Raw genomic sequence first — 14440 nt, 5'->3', positions numbered from 1 at the left:
GGGAACACCTCTTTTGAGCAGTAGTTTGCCATCTGAAGAATTCTGATGAAAGTCAGCAAGATACCTTAAATGTTTGATCCGGAATCAAATGATTCCTGCAGAGTATCTTTCCCTTTAACTAGCTGAATTAAACAAGAACAGACACTGATGTTATGAACTACAGAACTAACCCCAAGACTAGGTGGAGTAACATACTTCAAGCTTATTTAAAACTTGCCCAAGCATAGTCACATGCCACTCTGCTACGTGGTTACCTACAAGGTGAGAAAAGAAACCAAAAGTGAAGTTAGGCTTCATGTTTGAGCTAAAATCGTTTATTGACAACACAAACAAATTAAAATATTAACATGGCAATTTTAGCAACTGTACCAAAGTTATTGTTTAGAAGGATAAGAAATTACCTTTCCTGTTTTGCTTTTTGAAAAAGTCAGCAGTATAACCATTAGCATTTTATTTTTATGTTGTATTCTTTAGCAATCAAGCTTCTCTCAAGTATTTTCAATTGCTTTTTGATACAAGATTTAAAAAACTCCATTAAGTAGTCTCTATTCTTCTGCCCTACTGAAATTTCACACACATTTACATGATGTCAGAATACAAGAACCTTTTTCTCATTTTTAAGGAATCATGATAAAAAGAAAAAAGCAGATTTTAAAAATGGAGGAAAACACTGAATTGTGAGTGGGACACAACAGAAGTAGCAACTGTTCCTGGTCAGCCTGGCTTCAGCCAATACAACGGCAATGCTTTGCCTGAGTTAGAAATTCAGGTATGAAAACAAAAAAGGAAGGATAAAACAGAGGAAGTGTCTAGAAATGAACAACTGAAGAGACAAAAAAGTGAGTGGCTATTCAGTCTATATTTCTCTTTAGAAAACCAAATATAATGAGAATTTTAAACATGAATTACAATTAGAGAATATATAGAATAAAACTGGCCAGAGTATTCACCGACTCCCCTCATGCTCACTTCAGCGTTTTGTTGTTTTTTCTAAGTTGGCCATTCAGTAATGTGTTTTTAGAATGGCATTTCCAGTCTCTTCAACGTAAAGACAAGAAACACAGGATATTCCAGCAGAAAGTGCTGCTGGTGGAACTTTGCTCTTCAAGCATCCACATAGGGCCTGGGTCTATTCTTCTGTTTTGCTTTGTCAGCTTTTTGCTGTGCAGATACGTTAGTTCCATTCTGTGCCTGAGTATATCTTGCCACGGTGGATACACCATCTACAAACTTGGTCTTATAGAGGACATTTGCATTGTTGAACATCCCATCCTTCAAGGATACCACAATGAACTAAAGAAAGAAAAATGTTTCCACAGCATGAAAACCATAATCTGAATGTAAAAGGACAATAGAGATTTTAAAATTAAGATTGATAAAGCTTTCATATAGGTATGGAAATGGTCTAAAAGCAACAGTTTAGATACACTGCTCCATTTCTCCTAATTGGCTATTGTCTTGGGCACTCGTTCTCCAGGAACATTCTGAATAGGTCACCTGAAACCATAGCAAAATAGAAACCTCCCCTGCCCAAACCACAGAGAAGATATAAGCCCAGTTCTAGGGTTGGGATCTTTTGGTTGGGAAAAAAATAAGGTAAGTCCCATGTACTAGGATGTCCCAAAATAAGTCCCTGATGCTCAACAAGGCCCCTTCAAACAATCTGCCACTGACAGATATGAAGTGAGCCTCTTCCCTCATAGCTGGGAAGGGAACTTAACTCTCCCCTGTGACACCCTGAAGACAATTCTCTCTTTTTCAGTCCTTCCCGCTTTGGATGGGTGGGTCTAGTCCATTTGTTTTACAGCAGCACTTTGTTTAGCCCTAGGCAAAAAACTTCATGGAACAGATAGTATAAGTAGTATGTTCAGAGCTCTCAAATTTGTGCAGGTGAGAATCTAGTCTCAATAACAGGAGGAAGACAGAGACCAGACTGGGGAGTTGGGGTGAGGTATGTCAAACCCATACTGATTCTGCTTCAGATTGTGTGTGGTTTGCCTATAAAGGACCCTTCAGTTCTACCACATGAACACACAGAAATCACCTGAAGAACAAACTCCTTCAGCTCTATACATTTTCCTGCACAAGTTGGAGTGTTATGAAGATTCTCAACACATTTCATAAGGGCCCAAAATAGAAGAACAGAATTTATACTTTTAAAGGAGGAGTCCTCAAACCTCTTAAAAAAAGTGTGGACCGTATCTTAATAGATGGATTAATTCATGGACAGAGCCCTTGCCAGGCCTGGTCTACACTACGCGTTTAAACCGAATTTAGCAGCGTTAAACCGACTTAACCCTGCACCCATCCACACAACGAGGCCCTTTATATCGATATAAAGGGCTCTTTAAAACCAATTTCTGTACTCCTCCCCGACAAGGGAGTAGCGCTGAAATCGGTATTGCCATGTTGGATTAGGGTTAGTGGGGCCGCAAATCGACGGTATTGGCCTCTGGCGATATCCCACAGTGCACCATTGTGACCGCTCTGGAAAGATTCTGAACTCGGATGCACTGGCCAAGTAGACAGGAAAAGCCCCACGAACTATTGAATTTAATTTCCTGTTTGCCCAGTGTGGAGCTCTGATCAGCATGGGTGGCGATGCAGTCCCAAATCCAAAAAGAGCTCCAGCATGGACTGTACGGGAGATACTGGATCTGATCGCTGTATGGGGAGACAAATCTGTTCTATCAGAGCTTCGTTACAGAAGACGAAAATGTCAAAGCATTTGAAAAAAATCTCCAGGCTATGATACAGAGTCCACAGCACAGTGCTGTGACACAAGCGTAACGGAAGCCAAAGAATCAAATGGACGCTCATGGAGGGAGGGAGGGGGTACTAACTGAGGACTCCAGCTATCCCACAGTCTCCGAAAAGCATTTGCATTCTTGGCTGAGCTCCCAATGCCTGAAGGGTCAAAAACATTTTCCCGTGTGTTTCAGGGTATATGTCATCAATTTACACCCTTCCCCCGCCCCCGAAAGAAAAGGGAAAAAAATCGTTTCTCACCTTTTTTCAACGTCACCCTATGTCTACTGCATGCTGCCTGGTAGACAGGGTGCTGCAGCGCTGAACACCAGCATCCCCTTCCCGGTGGCAGATGGTACAATATGACTGCTATCATCCTGTTGTCATCATCAGCCTGTGAGTGCTCCTGGCTGGCCTCAGGTGAGGTCAGCCGGGGGCCTGAGTAAAAAATGGGAATGACTCCGGCCATTCCCAGCAGATGGTACAGAACGGTGGGTAACCGTCCTCATCATAGCAACTGGAGGCTGAGCTCTATCAGCCCCCCACTTTCATGTCTAAAGAAAAGATTCTGTACTGTCTGGACTATCATAGCAGCGGGGAGGCTGCGCTCCTCTCCCTCTTCCACCTTTAATGTCCTGCCTGGACTATCATAGCAGCTGGAGGCTTCCTCCCCCTCATTTTATCTCACTAAAAAGTCAGTGTTTCTTATTCCTGCATTCTTTATTACTTCATCACACAAATGGGGGGACACTACCACAGTAGCCAGGAGGGTTGGGGAGGAGGGAAGCAACAGGTGGAAAAAAAAAAAAAAAAAGAGAATAAAAGTTGATCCTCCATGTTTAGAAAAAACTCTAAAACGTGAAAGCTAAATCTGAAATAACGTACCTTTTGCCAGGCAATGTTCAAAGCTTCATTTTTCTTTTGGTCAAGCTCTTCAATAGTTGCAAGTATTTTAGACTTGTCATTCTCTACAATTCTTTTTCTCTTCATTAAGTCATTATACTGGTTCAATTAGAAGAGAAAATTGGTTTCAATTAACTCTGTACTTGACATGTTTGGCTCTAATCCTGTAAATACTCAGATGCTTAACTTTAAGCATGTGAATAGGCCTACTTACAAGAGTAAACTTAAAAATGTGTGTATAACTGCTTGCAGAATCAAGGCTTTCAGTACTTTATTCTAAAATACATTATAGAAATTTACTACAACAATTAACAAAGGGTAAAGCTAAACCCTGAGGGATACTTCTCTCCCTCATGGTAATAACAGGTAAAAATTACAATGAACCACTAATTGGTACAAAAGGATAATTTCTCCTAACCGCGAAAAATGTGCCAATCCTAGCCAACTACAGTGATACTAAAATTTCAACTGGCCAATTCTTCCTGAAACACCATGGGCTACAGCCCATATTTTTGGCGAGGTTTTCATTTTGATTTAATACTCGATCAAGCATTGCAGTAGACATAGTAATGCTGGACTGATATACTCAAAGTTAGAATGGAACTTTTTAGAAGGAAACTAATCTTTTGCCGTGGAAAGTCAGGATTTTCCCCAATATCAATTGCGGATGCACAGTCAGTTAAAAATGTATTGGCACCCAAGAATAAATAAAATGGGTCATGCTATAGACTTCTGAATTAGACAATGTGTAAAGCTTAAGGAGATCACCTTACTTCTTTGGGACCCCAAGTAGTACTGTGCAGGTGATAGAAATTACACTGCCCCTAAACAAAAAGGGAGATGCCCCACATTGTCCAGACTCCTGAGGTTAAAGCAAGACATTTTTACCCTTTCTTCTGCCTCTGAAAGCATGTTCATAGCTCTCATATTGACATTCCTTCCCAACTTCTCCTTTTTTTCCTGTAGTTTCTGCAGCCGTAAATAAGGTTTTTAAAATGTTTAAGAAGCTTCATTTAAAATTAAATTAAAATGCAGAGCCCCCTGGACCAGTGGCCAGGACCCAGGCAGCGTGAGTGCCACTGAAAATTAGCTCGCGTGCTGCCTTCGGCACACGTGCCATAGGTTGCCTACCCCCGATCTAAGCACTTACGCTTCCCCAGTTGTATACTCTAACACTCTCGGAGAGTAATGAACTACACAAACAGACCACCACATATAGATATTTGCAAGATCATACCTGGGAATGTCTGAAGTGAGTCCGAAGCATCTGTCCAATGTTCTGTGTGTGAGAAAGATCAAGGGCTGCATCCACTTCATCTAAGATGTAAATTGGAGCAGGTTTGAAGAGAAGCATGGCTAAGATCAGGGACAAAGCCACCAAAGATCTAAAAACAGACCAAGGACAGGTAATTCTTTATAAGCTACAGGGGAAAAAAAAATTCTCTCGCCCCTTTGGCCGCTCCACCAAAGCACAGTTTTGCTGCAGCAAGGACATTCTGTGAGTGTAGACAGATACTAGCAGCTTTGGAGCAGTAGGACAGATAGCTAATACCATGGTTTGGTATACTGAAACTCAGATTTCTGGTTTGGTTTACTGGTATACTGAAACTCAGATTTATAATGATATAAAATAACCTTTCAACATCTGACTGGTTGGATTGTTACCTTGAAGTTCATGCTGCTGTTTTACCCATTTCCAATTGTGAGTTTTGCTACATTCTCATTGGTCTACATTGTTGCTATGTCAGCCAGTAGCTATTCTGGATCATTCTCTCCCTTCCCCTCAAGAGAGTCCTCTGCTTCCTTCACCATGCTCCCAACAACATTCTTCTAGACCTCCACTTTCCAGATCCACCTTTAAAAGACTCTGCCAGAAGCTATGCAGAGAAAATGGTATTCTCTCCAAAGTAACTCCCCTCTTTAATATGCTAGAGGGGTAGAGAGCTTTCAGTGCTATGGTGGCATTTCTTTTGAACCAGGGGAAGAACACATTTTGTATCTAGGAGCCAGAGACTACACATCAAACATGGGAATAGTACTACACATTCTTCAATATGATCCATTATTTTTAGAGTTATTGCAACTCTCCTGTAATTAATTTCATTTACGCCACTTCTCTGCAGAAGCACAGTTTATCTTTATAGCTGTGAAAAGCAGCGTACTCATCTATGATTTAAATTTCTCTTTGTTCTTGAATGTTTCCATTACGTAGATACATAAAAGTTAGCTCAGCGCTTTACGTTATATGCTCTGGATGTTAAAATGTGAACTGGTAAATATATGTGTATTTTATTTAAGTAAAGCAAAACTATCTACCTCTGGGAAAAAAGGAGGACCACAAAGGAAAAGGTAAAAAAAACAAAATCAGACCAACCTTTGACCTCCGCTAAGTTCTGTTAAGTTTTCCTTCCAGGTATTTCCTAAGGCAACCTTGAATTCCAAACCATCGAGGGCAGTTTGCCCCTCAGGGGCTGCCAGCATAGCATTGGCCCCAGGTAAAAGAGTAGAGAAAATTGAACCAAAGTCTTTGTTCACCTACAAATCAGACCACCACAAATATTTTCTAAAGGCCTTTGAATCATGAACAATTGCTGCATACTTAAACAAATAGCATTATAAACAAACACTTCATTTCTGCCCCCGGGAGTCAGTTTCTTTTAACCTGATGGAATTGCGTGTCCAACAGAAGATTAGCATGTGCTACATGGTGAGAAGACAGACCGTACAGAATCCTCTCTTTGTTCCATAATTCAAGACAAAAAATACAGTCTAGATCAGAGGTATCCCAACTGTAGGGCACAAAGCACTGTTTAGGGGGGTTGCAGCTGGGACCTGGGCCAGCCCCAAAGCGGGGGGGGGGGGCATGGAGGGAGCGCCACCCAGCTCTGCTCCTGGCCCAGCTTCGGCCCCTGCCCCCAGCTGGCCCCAGCCTCAGCCCCCTTACTTCTGTCCAGGTCCCCCACTCCTGGAGATACGGCCCTGCAGGGGGCTGCAGCAGTGGGGTCAGGCTGCTGGCCTCACAGGTTCCAATTATGTATGTGGCTATGTCAGAGAGAACTAGCCATAATAACCCTAAGCCGAGGGTGGAGAGCTCTACCCATTGGCGCCCGCCTTCACCCCGGGGAGGGACGGGGGGCTGGAGCGCCTGAGCCAGTAGCCCGACACCCGCAGCATCCTGACTCCTAGGCTCACACCGATCTTCTCCGGCCACCATGCAGCCCGCTGTGCCCAGCCCTCAGCCCCCTTCTTCCTGGGCTGCGTCCGTCTCTCCCTGAGCTGTGCACCCACTCCCGGCCCAGAGGAGGAGGGGGAGAGAGAGGGAGAGGCAGACAGGAGTAAGGGGGACATAACCTGAAAAAGTTTGGGTACCGTTTTCTTTAATGATTCAATAGGAGTTAAACACATTTGGTTGCATTTCAGTACGTTCGTTATGTTCAGGTGATAAACGCGTCGGGATTTCATCTGGATGAAGGTGCTATTCAAAATAGCAAAACTCCTCTTGGACACAACACATACAGCCCCTACTTAATCCCTTTTGTTAAACAGTATGGGATTACGCAGTTCTATTAAAATCAATGCCTATACTGAATCCTCAGGGTTGAGACTGTGCCTTATTCCCAGGGCAAATACTGTGTATTCTGTCACACTATTGCCCCACTGTAATTTAAAAAATTCTAAAGAACTTACCTACCCTCATTGTAACGTCTCTCAATTGTTTCTTAAAAAGATAGATACAGAGGCTAACCAACGCGCATGCGAAGTTGTCTTTCGAGTGCGTATGATTTATGCACATACGTTTACCCACTGTAATACGTTTCATTAAACTTAGTGTCTGCATATATAGGAAGTACATACCTTCTAGTACCTTATACGTAAACACAATTGTAAATCTAGAACCACACTGCAAGAACCCCCAACAATTATTTGCTCCAAGAAATTCTTATTATAGCTACTGACGGGACGGTAATAACCACAGAGTTTCTCTACCCATGCTCCCAGATGCCCGCCTCCCATTGCCACTTTGAATGACAGAGTTACAGATACAGAGCATGATCACAGGTATAAAAACCAGATGCAGGAACCTTAGCGAGTACAATTGAACAACAAGAAAAAAAGCTACTCCTGAGTTTGACTGGTTAATCTTTTCAAGTCTCTTTGGGCATGATTTATTTGTAATTATTGTAGATTAGGAGCCTCAGTCATGACCAAGATCCCGCTGTGCTGGGGCACTGTACAAAATACAGAACAAAAGATGGGTCCCGTGCCCCTACGGATAGTTTACATATGACATAAGATGATAGCCAGGAGACAAAGATGGGAATTATTCTCTACCTCAAGAAGACATGACCATTGGATTGGTGACACAGGAAAGACTGACACAAAGATTGACTAGCATCATAGCAGTACCACTATGCCCACGCAGTCCGACCACTGTTGTCAATGTTTATCATCATTAGCCTCGACAGCAAAGGAGCAGTTTTAGGCAGCGATGATGATCGGACAAGAACTTTATCGAGTCACGGCATGTTTATGGGGGAAGCTGCCCATAGCCAAGGAGGAGCAGAGGAGGAGCAAAAAAAGATACTTATTTGAAGGGGCTTATTTGAAAAATCTAGCAAGTGGTAAATAGAGTGGTTCGGAAGAAGGGACAATTATATCTACATGGACATAAGCGTATTGCATATGCCAAAAATTAGGGCTGCTGATTAATTGCCAGTAAACGATATGCAATTCACTAAAAAAAATAATCGCGATTAATTTGCAGTTTTAATTGCACTGTTAAACATAGAATACTAATTGAAAGTATTAAATATTTGGTGCTTCTCTTACATTTTCACTATTTTGTATTCTGTGGTTGTAATTGAAATCAAAGGATTACAAATTTTGCACGTTGCAAAAATGAAAAAAAAATAGTTATTTTCATTCACCTAATATAAGACTGTGTGCAAACTGTCATGAAATGCAACTTACAAAGGAGATTCTTTTCGTTAAATAACTTGCACTCAAACCCCAAAACAATGTTTAAACTTCCAGATTCCTACAAGTCCATCAGTCACTTCGTTGTTCAGCCATCACTAAGACAAACAATTTGTTTACATTGACGGGAGATAATTGCGCCAGCTTTATTTAATGTTACTTGCAAGAGAGACGGCATTTGCGGTGCATTTTGTAGCCAGCCTGCAGGTATTTACGGTGCCAGATATGCCAAACATTATTATATGCCCCTTCATGCTTCTACCACATTACACAGCTGCATCCGATGCTGATGGATGGCTCGTTAGAAAAGTGTTAATTAACTGGTTGACTGAACTCCATGGGGAGAATTGTATGGCCCCGCTCTGTTTTATGCACATCTTGCCATTACGTCTGTTATAGCAGTGCTTGGATGATTGACCCAGAACATGGTGTATTTATTTTAGAACACTTTACATTCAGATTTACAAACGCGAAAAGTAGCCAAGTGTAAGATTGTAGAAGATAGACTACATCACTGGACTCAAGTTTAAGAATCGGAAGTGCCATTCCAAGTATCTGGGGGCAACATTGTGGAGCGTTGCTGTTCAGAAGTCTTAAAAGAGCAACACTTCGATGGCAGAAACTAGTAGAACCGAAACCCGCAGGAGGGAAAATAAATCAACCTTTCTGCTGGGTGGATCTGACTCAGATCATTGAAAACAAACAGTGTCGGTCCCTGTGACTGCTGTTCGATTGTTATGAGCAGAACTGTCATTAGCGCATGTCCCCTGGAATGGTGGTTGAAGCATGAAGAGACATATGAATCTTTAACACATCTGGTATGTAAATATCTTGTGATGCTGGCTACAACAGTGCCATGAGAACACTTGTTCTCATTTTCAGGTTACACTGTAAACAAGAAGCGGGTTGCATTATCTGCTGCAAATGTAAACAAACTTGTTTGTCTGAGCGACTGGCTGAACAAGAAGTAGGACCAAGTGGACTTGCACGCTCTAAAATTTGACATTATTTTATTTTTGAGTGCAGGGGTTTTTTGAACATAATTCTACATTTGTAAGTTCAATTTCATCATAAAAATACTGCACTACAGTACTTGTATTAGCAAAAACAATGAGGAGTCTGCTGGCACCTTAAAGACTAACAGATTTATTTGGGCATAAGCTTTCGTCGGTAAAGAACCCCACTTCTTCAGTTGTGGGGTTCTTTACCGACGAAAGCTTATGTCCAAATAAATCTGTTAGTCTTCAAGGTGCCACCAGATTCCTTGTTGTTTTTGTGGATACAGACTAACACGGCTACCCCTCTGATACTTGTATTAGGTGAATTGAAAAATATTTATTTTGATTTTTACAGTGCAAATACTTGCATTCAAAAATAAATATCAAGTGAGCACTGTACACTTTGTATTCTGTGTTGTAATTGAAATTGAAAATGTAGAGAACATCCAAAAATATTTAAATATAAATGGTATTCTATTATTGTTTAACAGTGCAATTAATAATAATTAATTTTTTTAATCGCTTGACAGTCCTAAACAAAAAAAAAAAAAAAAAAAGAGAATAAAAGTTGATCCTCCATGTTTAGAAAAAACTCTAAAACGTGAAAGCTAAATCTGAAATAACGTACCTTTTGCCAGGCAATGTTCAAAGCTTCATTTTTCTTTTGGTCAAGCTCTTCAATAGTTGCAAGTATTTTAGACTTGTCATTCTCTACAATTCTTTTTCTCTTCATTAAGTCATTATACTGGTTCAATTAGAAGAGAAAATTGGTTTCAATTAACTCTGTACTTGACATGTTTGGCTCTAATCCTGTAAATACTCAGATGCTTAACTTTAAGCATGTTAATAGGCCTACTTACAAGAGTAAACTTAAAAATGTGTGTATAACTGCTTGCAGAATCAAGGCTTTCAGTACTTTATTCTAAAATACATTATAGAAATTTACTACAACAATTAACAAAGGGTAAAGCTAAACCCTGAGGGATACTTCTCTCCCTCATGGTAATAACAGGTAAAAATTACAATGAACCACTAATTGGTACAAAAGGATAATTTCTCCTAACCGCGAAAAATGTGCCAATCCTAGCCAACTACAGTGATACTAAAATTTCAACTGGCCAATTCTTCCTGAAACACCATGGGCTACAGCCCATATTTTTGGCGAGGTTTTCATTTTGATTTAATACTCGATCAAGCATTGCAGTAGACATAGTAATGCTGGACTGATATACTCAAAGTTAGAATGGAACTTTTTAGAAGGAAACTAATCTTTTGCCGTGGAAAGTCAGGATTTTCCCCAATATCAATTGCGGATGCACAGTCAGTTAAAAATGTATTGGCATCCAAGAATAAATAAAATGGGTCATGCTATAGACTTCTGAATTAGACAATGTGTAAAGCTTAAGGAGATCACCTTACTTCTTTGGGACCCCAAGTAGTACTGTGCAGGTGATAGAAATTACACTGCCCCTAAACAAAAAGGGAGATGCCCCACATTGTCCAGACTCCTGAGGTTAAAGCAAGACATTTTTACCCTTTCTTCTGCCTCTGAAAGCATGTTCATAGCTCTCATATTGACATTCCTTCCCAACTTCTCCTTTTTTTCCTGTAGTTTCTGCAGCCTCTGACCTGCTTCTTTAGGATTGTTAGTTTTAAAATCATACGCTGTGTTAGGTTGACCAAAAAGTTGTTTCTCTGAAGCTATCCACTCATAGTCTTTCAGTAGTTTAGCTACCTGGAAACATGCACAAAAGCACACATGTTGAGAGCATTTCCATGAAGAATATCAGCATCTTAAGTTGTTCTACAACTTTAAATCTCAGTATACAAAATGCAGCTTTGCTGAGCATCAAAAGAACACTGACACATCAAGTGCTGAAGAAAAGTCAGGAAGGTCAAAACATGGGAAAAAGTTTTTGAATATGAGTTTGACCTTGTGACTTGAACTTAGATTTCCCAAATGGCAACACAATGCTCTGCCACTGTGTTTCCAAGTCAACCCTCTTTAATAGGTACTTGATTTGTCCGATAGATATGACTGCATCTGCTTCATTGGTTGTCTCCCATACTGACATGCTCTGTTTGCCTATGGGACAATGTATAGATAAACACTTGCGACTTTTCTGAGATGTTTCTCAGAGTTCAGGATGTACCAATATAACAATACTTATTAGATAAAGGAGAATATTTCCATTGCCCACGGTGACTGAAATAACCACCTCTAGTTACAGAAACAAAGAAAGGTAGAGTTCCGGGATACCTTGGCAGCAGCATCAGTAGTTTCTCGCTTGTGTTTGTTGATGTTATGTTCTAGCTCTTTAACCTTAAGCTGTGATTCATTATTTTGTTCTCTATATTTTACAGCCTCTGCAGATTTGGCTTTAATTTCTTTATCCTGAGCCGTGATTACTTCTTTTTGCTTAGCCAGCTCCTCCTGAGCTTTCTTTACAGATGTCTGAAAAACAAAGGAGACAGTCATTTCTCTTTTTTAACCAATTATACCTTTATTATGAATAAAGGAAAATGACTAGCAGGAAAAAAGGGGAAAATATAGAAATTCTTTGAGGGTGAAATTCAGTCAAAGTCTGAATAAAGCTCTTGTAGGCTATGTACCTCCTGTGTGGTGGGAGAAAAATCCACATCAAATTGAATAAATAATGTATAGTATAAGGTTTAATAGTCTCCATTCACAGCTACACACAGATGAAAAAATATCAGAACAAAGTTGTCTTTGGTATTGAAACTACCTCCAGTTTTGCCAGACCTACCTTTGTCTTGGACACCTCAGATGCCATAGCATCAATCTGAGCCTGATAGGATTTGATAGCTTCATTCACAGCCTCAATCTGTTGTTTATAGGAGGCCTGTTCTCGCTTTAGCTCTTCTAATTCCAGAACTAATGCTTCAACTTCCTAAACAGATGATATGTTGAACATGTATTAAGGACTATACTTGAATAGAAAGATTTAATATTCAGCTTGCTTCCGAGTAAAGGTTGCAGAAGAAAGGTCGAAAGTCAATGGCTCCACAACCACAACTATAAGATCATTATAATCAGACAGCCTCACAAAGGAAGAATGGACCATATTTATGATTCTAGAACAAATCATGCATCACCAATTTCTATGTATGTCAATGACTACAAATAATATCCATGTACTGAAACTGATAAGGTTTAAGAGAATCATAAACCTCTGCATACACTTCTGCTCCATTGTGGCCATTTTTCAGGATTGTTAAACTTGCTACCAACAGTGAAAGATTTACCTGCTGCTTTTCTTTCATTTTTTTGCTGGAAACATCTGCCTTTTTTTTGGCACCATCTAGCTTATGCTGGGCATCTTTTAATTCTCTCTCACGCTCCACTTCGGCATTTTTCATTTTGTTCTCCAGCACTTTATATTTTTCTTCTGCCTTTTTTTGGCTTTCCTTGGTTTTCTTTAGTGTCTCTTCACTTTCCTCTGAATCCAAAAGTATAGTATTGAGCCTGGGAATTCTTCCAACTAAACTTCTACACATATACTTATAACTCAGGTGTCAAATCAATTTTAACAAAAGGCTTAGTACAAAAAAAATAAAAGAGTAATAAGAATTTTTACTAACTTAGGAGATCAGGAATTTCAGTGTTCCCTTGTTCATGGGTCAATGTTGCCCAAATACTAACAGCACAAATAAAATACATGGGAGGGTACAGCAAGATTGAAATTTGTTCAGTAAGTTAAACAAAATAAATAAGCTCTCCCTTTATATGCCAGATAAATATACATTTTACATACAATAGGATGAACAAATTAATTCACTGAATAGCAGTCTACCAATCTTTGGTATCCTATCAGTTCCTTCACTCCTGACACTGTTTGAGACACTCCCACTACATCTGCCTATTTCTTCCTCTTGAACCTGTATGCTTTTGCTATTCCTTCTTTCCAGATCTCCTTTGTCTGTGTGAAAACTAATATTTTTCAAATAATTTCTCAGGATTCAAACTATGTATAGTACAAATCCTGAATTCAAGAAAATCAGCAGCCTTAACTTTATCCTCATTTTAATCAGTCTATTGTTATTTTAATTTGTAACATGTTTAACAAATACAAAACAAAAATCCCTAAAAAACAAGTTTCAGGTTTTTAATGGAATCTAAAAGCTATTAGCTTTATACAAATCTCGAAAGCAAATAAAAGAATTCCACTATGAATAGCCAAATAATGTCCTTCACGTTTTCAGTAACTTGCTATCTCACCAATGGTTTTCTTAAGGGTATCCAGCTCCTCTTGCTGTTTGTGATAGGCACTTTGCTGAACTTTGGTTTGCAATAGCTCTGCTTCTTCTGATTTCATCTCCCACTGCTGCTTCAGTTGGCGATATCTTAGCAGATTATAGTAGACATAATCAGATGTATGCACATGATAAGTTACAGGCATATCACTTACGTACGGTATATAGAGCTTTAAATTTTCAAGCTATACATGAGATAAATAGACAAGTATTTATATTTCCATTTTACAATGAGGAAAACTGAGGCTGAGTATCAGCCATGAATTGGGAGTTCCTGCCTTCAAACCTCATGCCATATCCTTTAGGACAATATGACAAACATTTACACATCTGCAATGATAAATCCCATATAGTCTCATCAGTAGAATTCCATTTATCTGAATGGCCTGGGGACATCCAAAACATTTGGATATCTGGACACTTGGATAAACTGGAGTTTCATATTTTAATACTGCAGAGGATGGAGGAAACGGGGAAGGAAAGGAGTAGCTGCAGAGGACAGGAGTCTCCTTGGTGCTGATGAGTGGTTCCTGGCACTG

The 14440-nt window shown here is 39.8% G+C and overlaps 1 protein-coding gene across 1 annotated transcript in view; it reads right to left on the bottom strand.

The window, feature by feature from the left end:
• Positions 1-298: 298 nt before the first annotated feature.
• SMC2 (structural maintenance of chromosomes 2) overlaps positions 299-14440 on the bottom strand; it is a 38240-nt gene continuing 24098 nt past the window's right edge. Inside the window, 9 exon segments of the mRNA XM_075067379.1 lie at positions 299-1293; positions 4889-5036; positions 6026-6186; positions 10255-10371; positions 11161-11361; positions 11887-12081; positions 12395-12538; positions 12894-13087; positions 13867-13991. Of these exon segments, the coding sequence (XP_074923480.1) occupies positions 1105-1293; positions 4889-5036; positions 6026-6186; positions 10255-10371; positions 11161-11361; positions 11887-12081; positions 12395-12538; positions 12894-13087; positions 13867-13991 (1474 nt within the window). The 3' untranslated portion in view covers positions 299-1104.

Source organism: Chelonoidis abingdonii, chromosome 6 (genome assembly GCF_003597395.2).
Source record: "Chelonoidis abingdonii isolate Lonesome George chromosome 6, CheloAbing_2.0, whole genome shotgun sequence".
Taxonomy (NCBI): Eukaryota; Metazoa; Chordata; order Testudines; family Testudinidae; genus Chelonoidis; species Chelonoidis abingdonii.
Note: the sequence above shows the minus strand (reverse complement) of the source record. Positions and strands in the feature narration are given on the sequence as shown.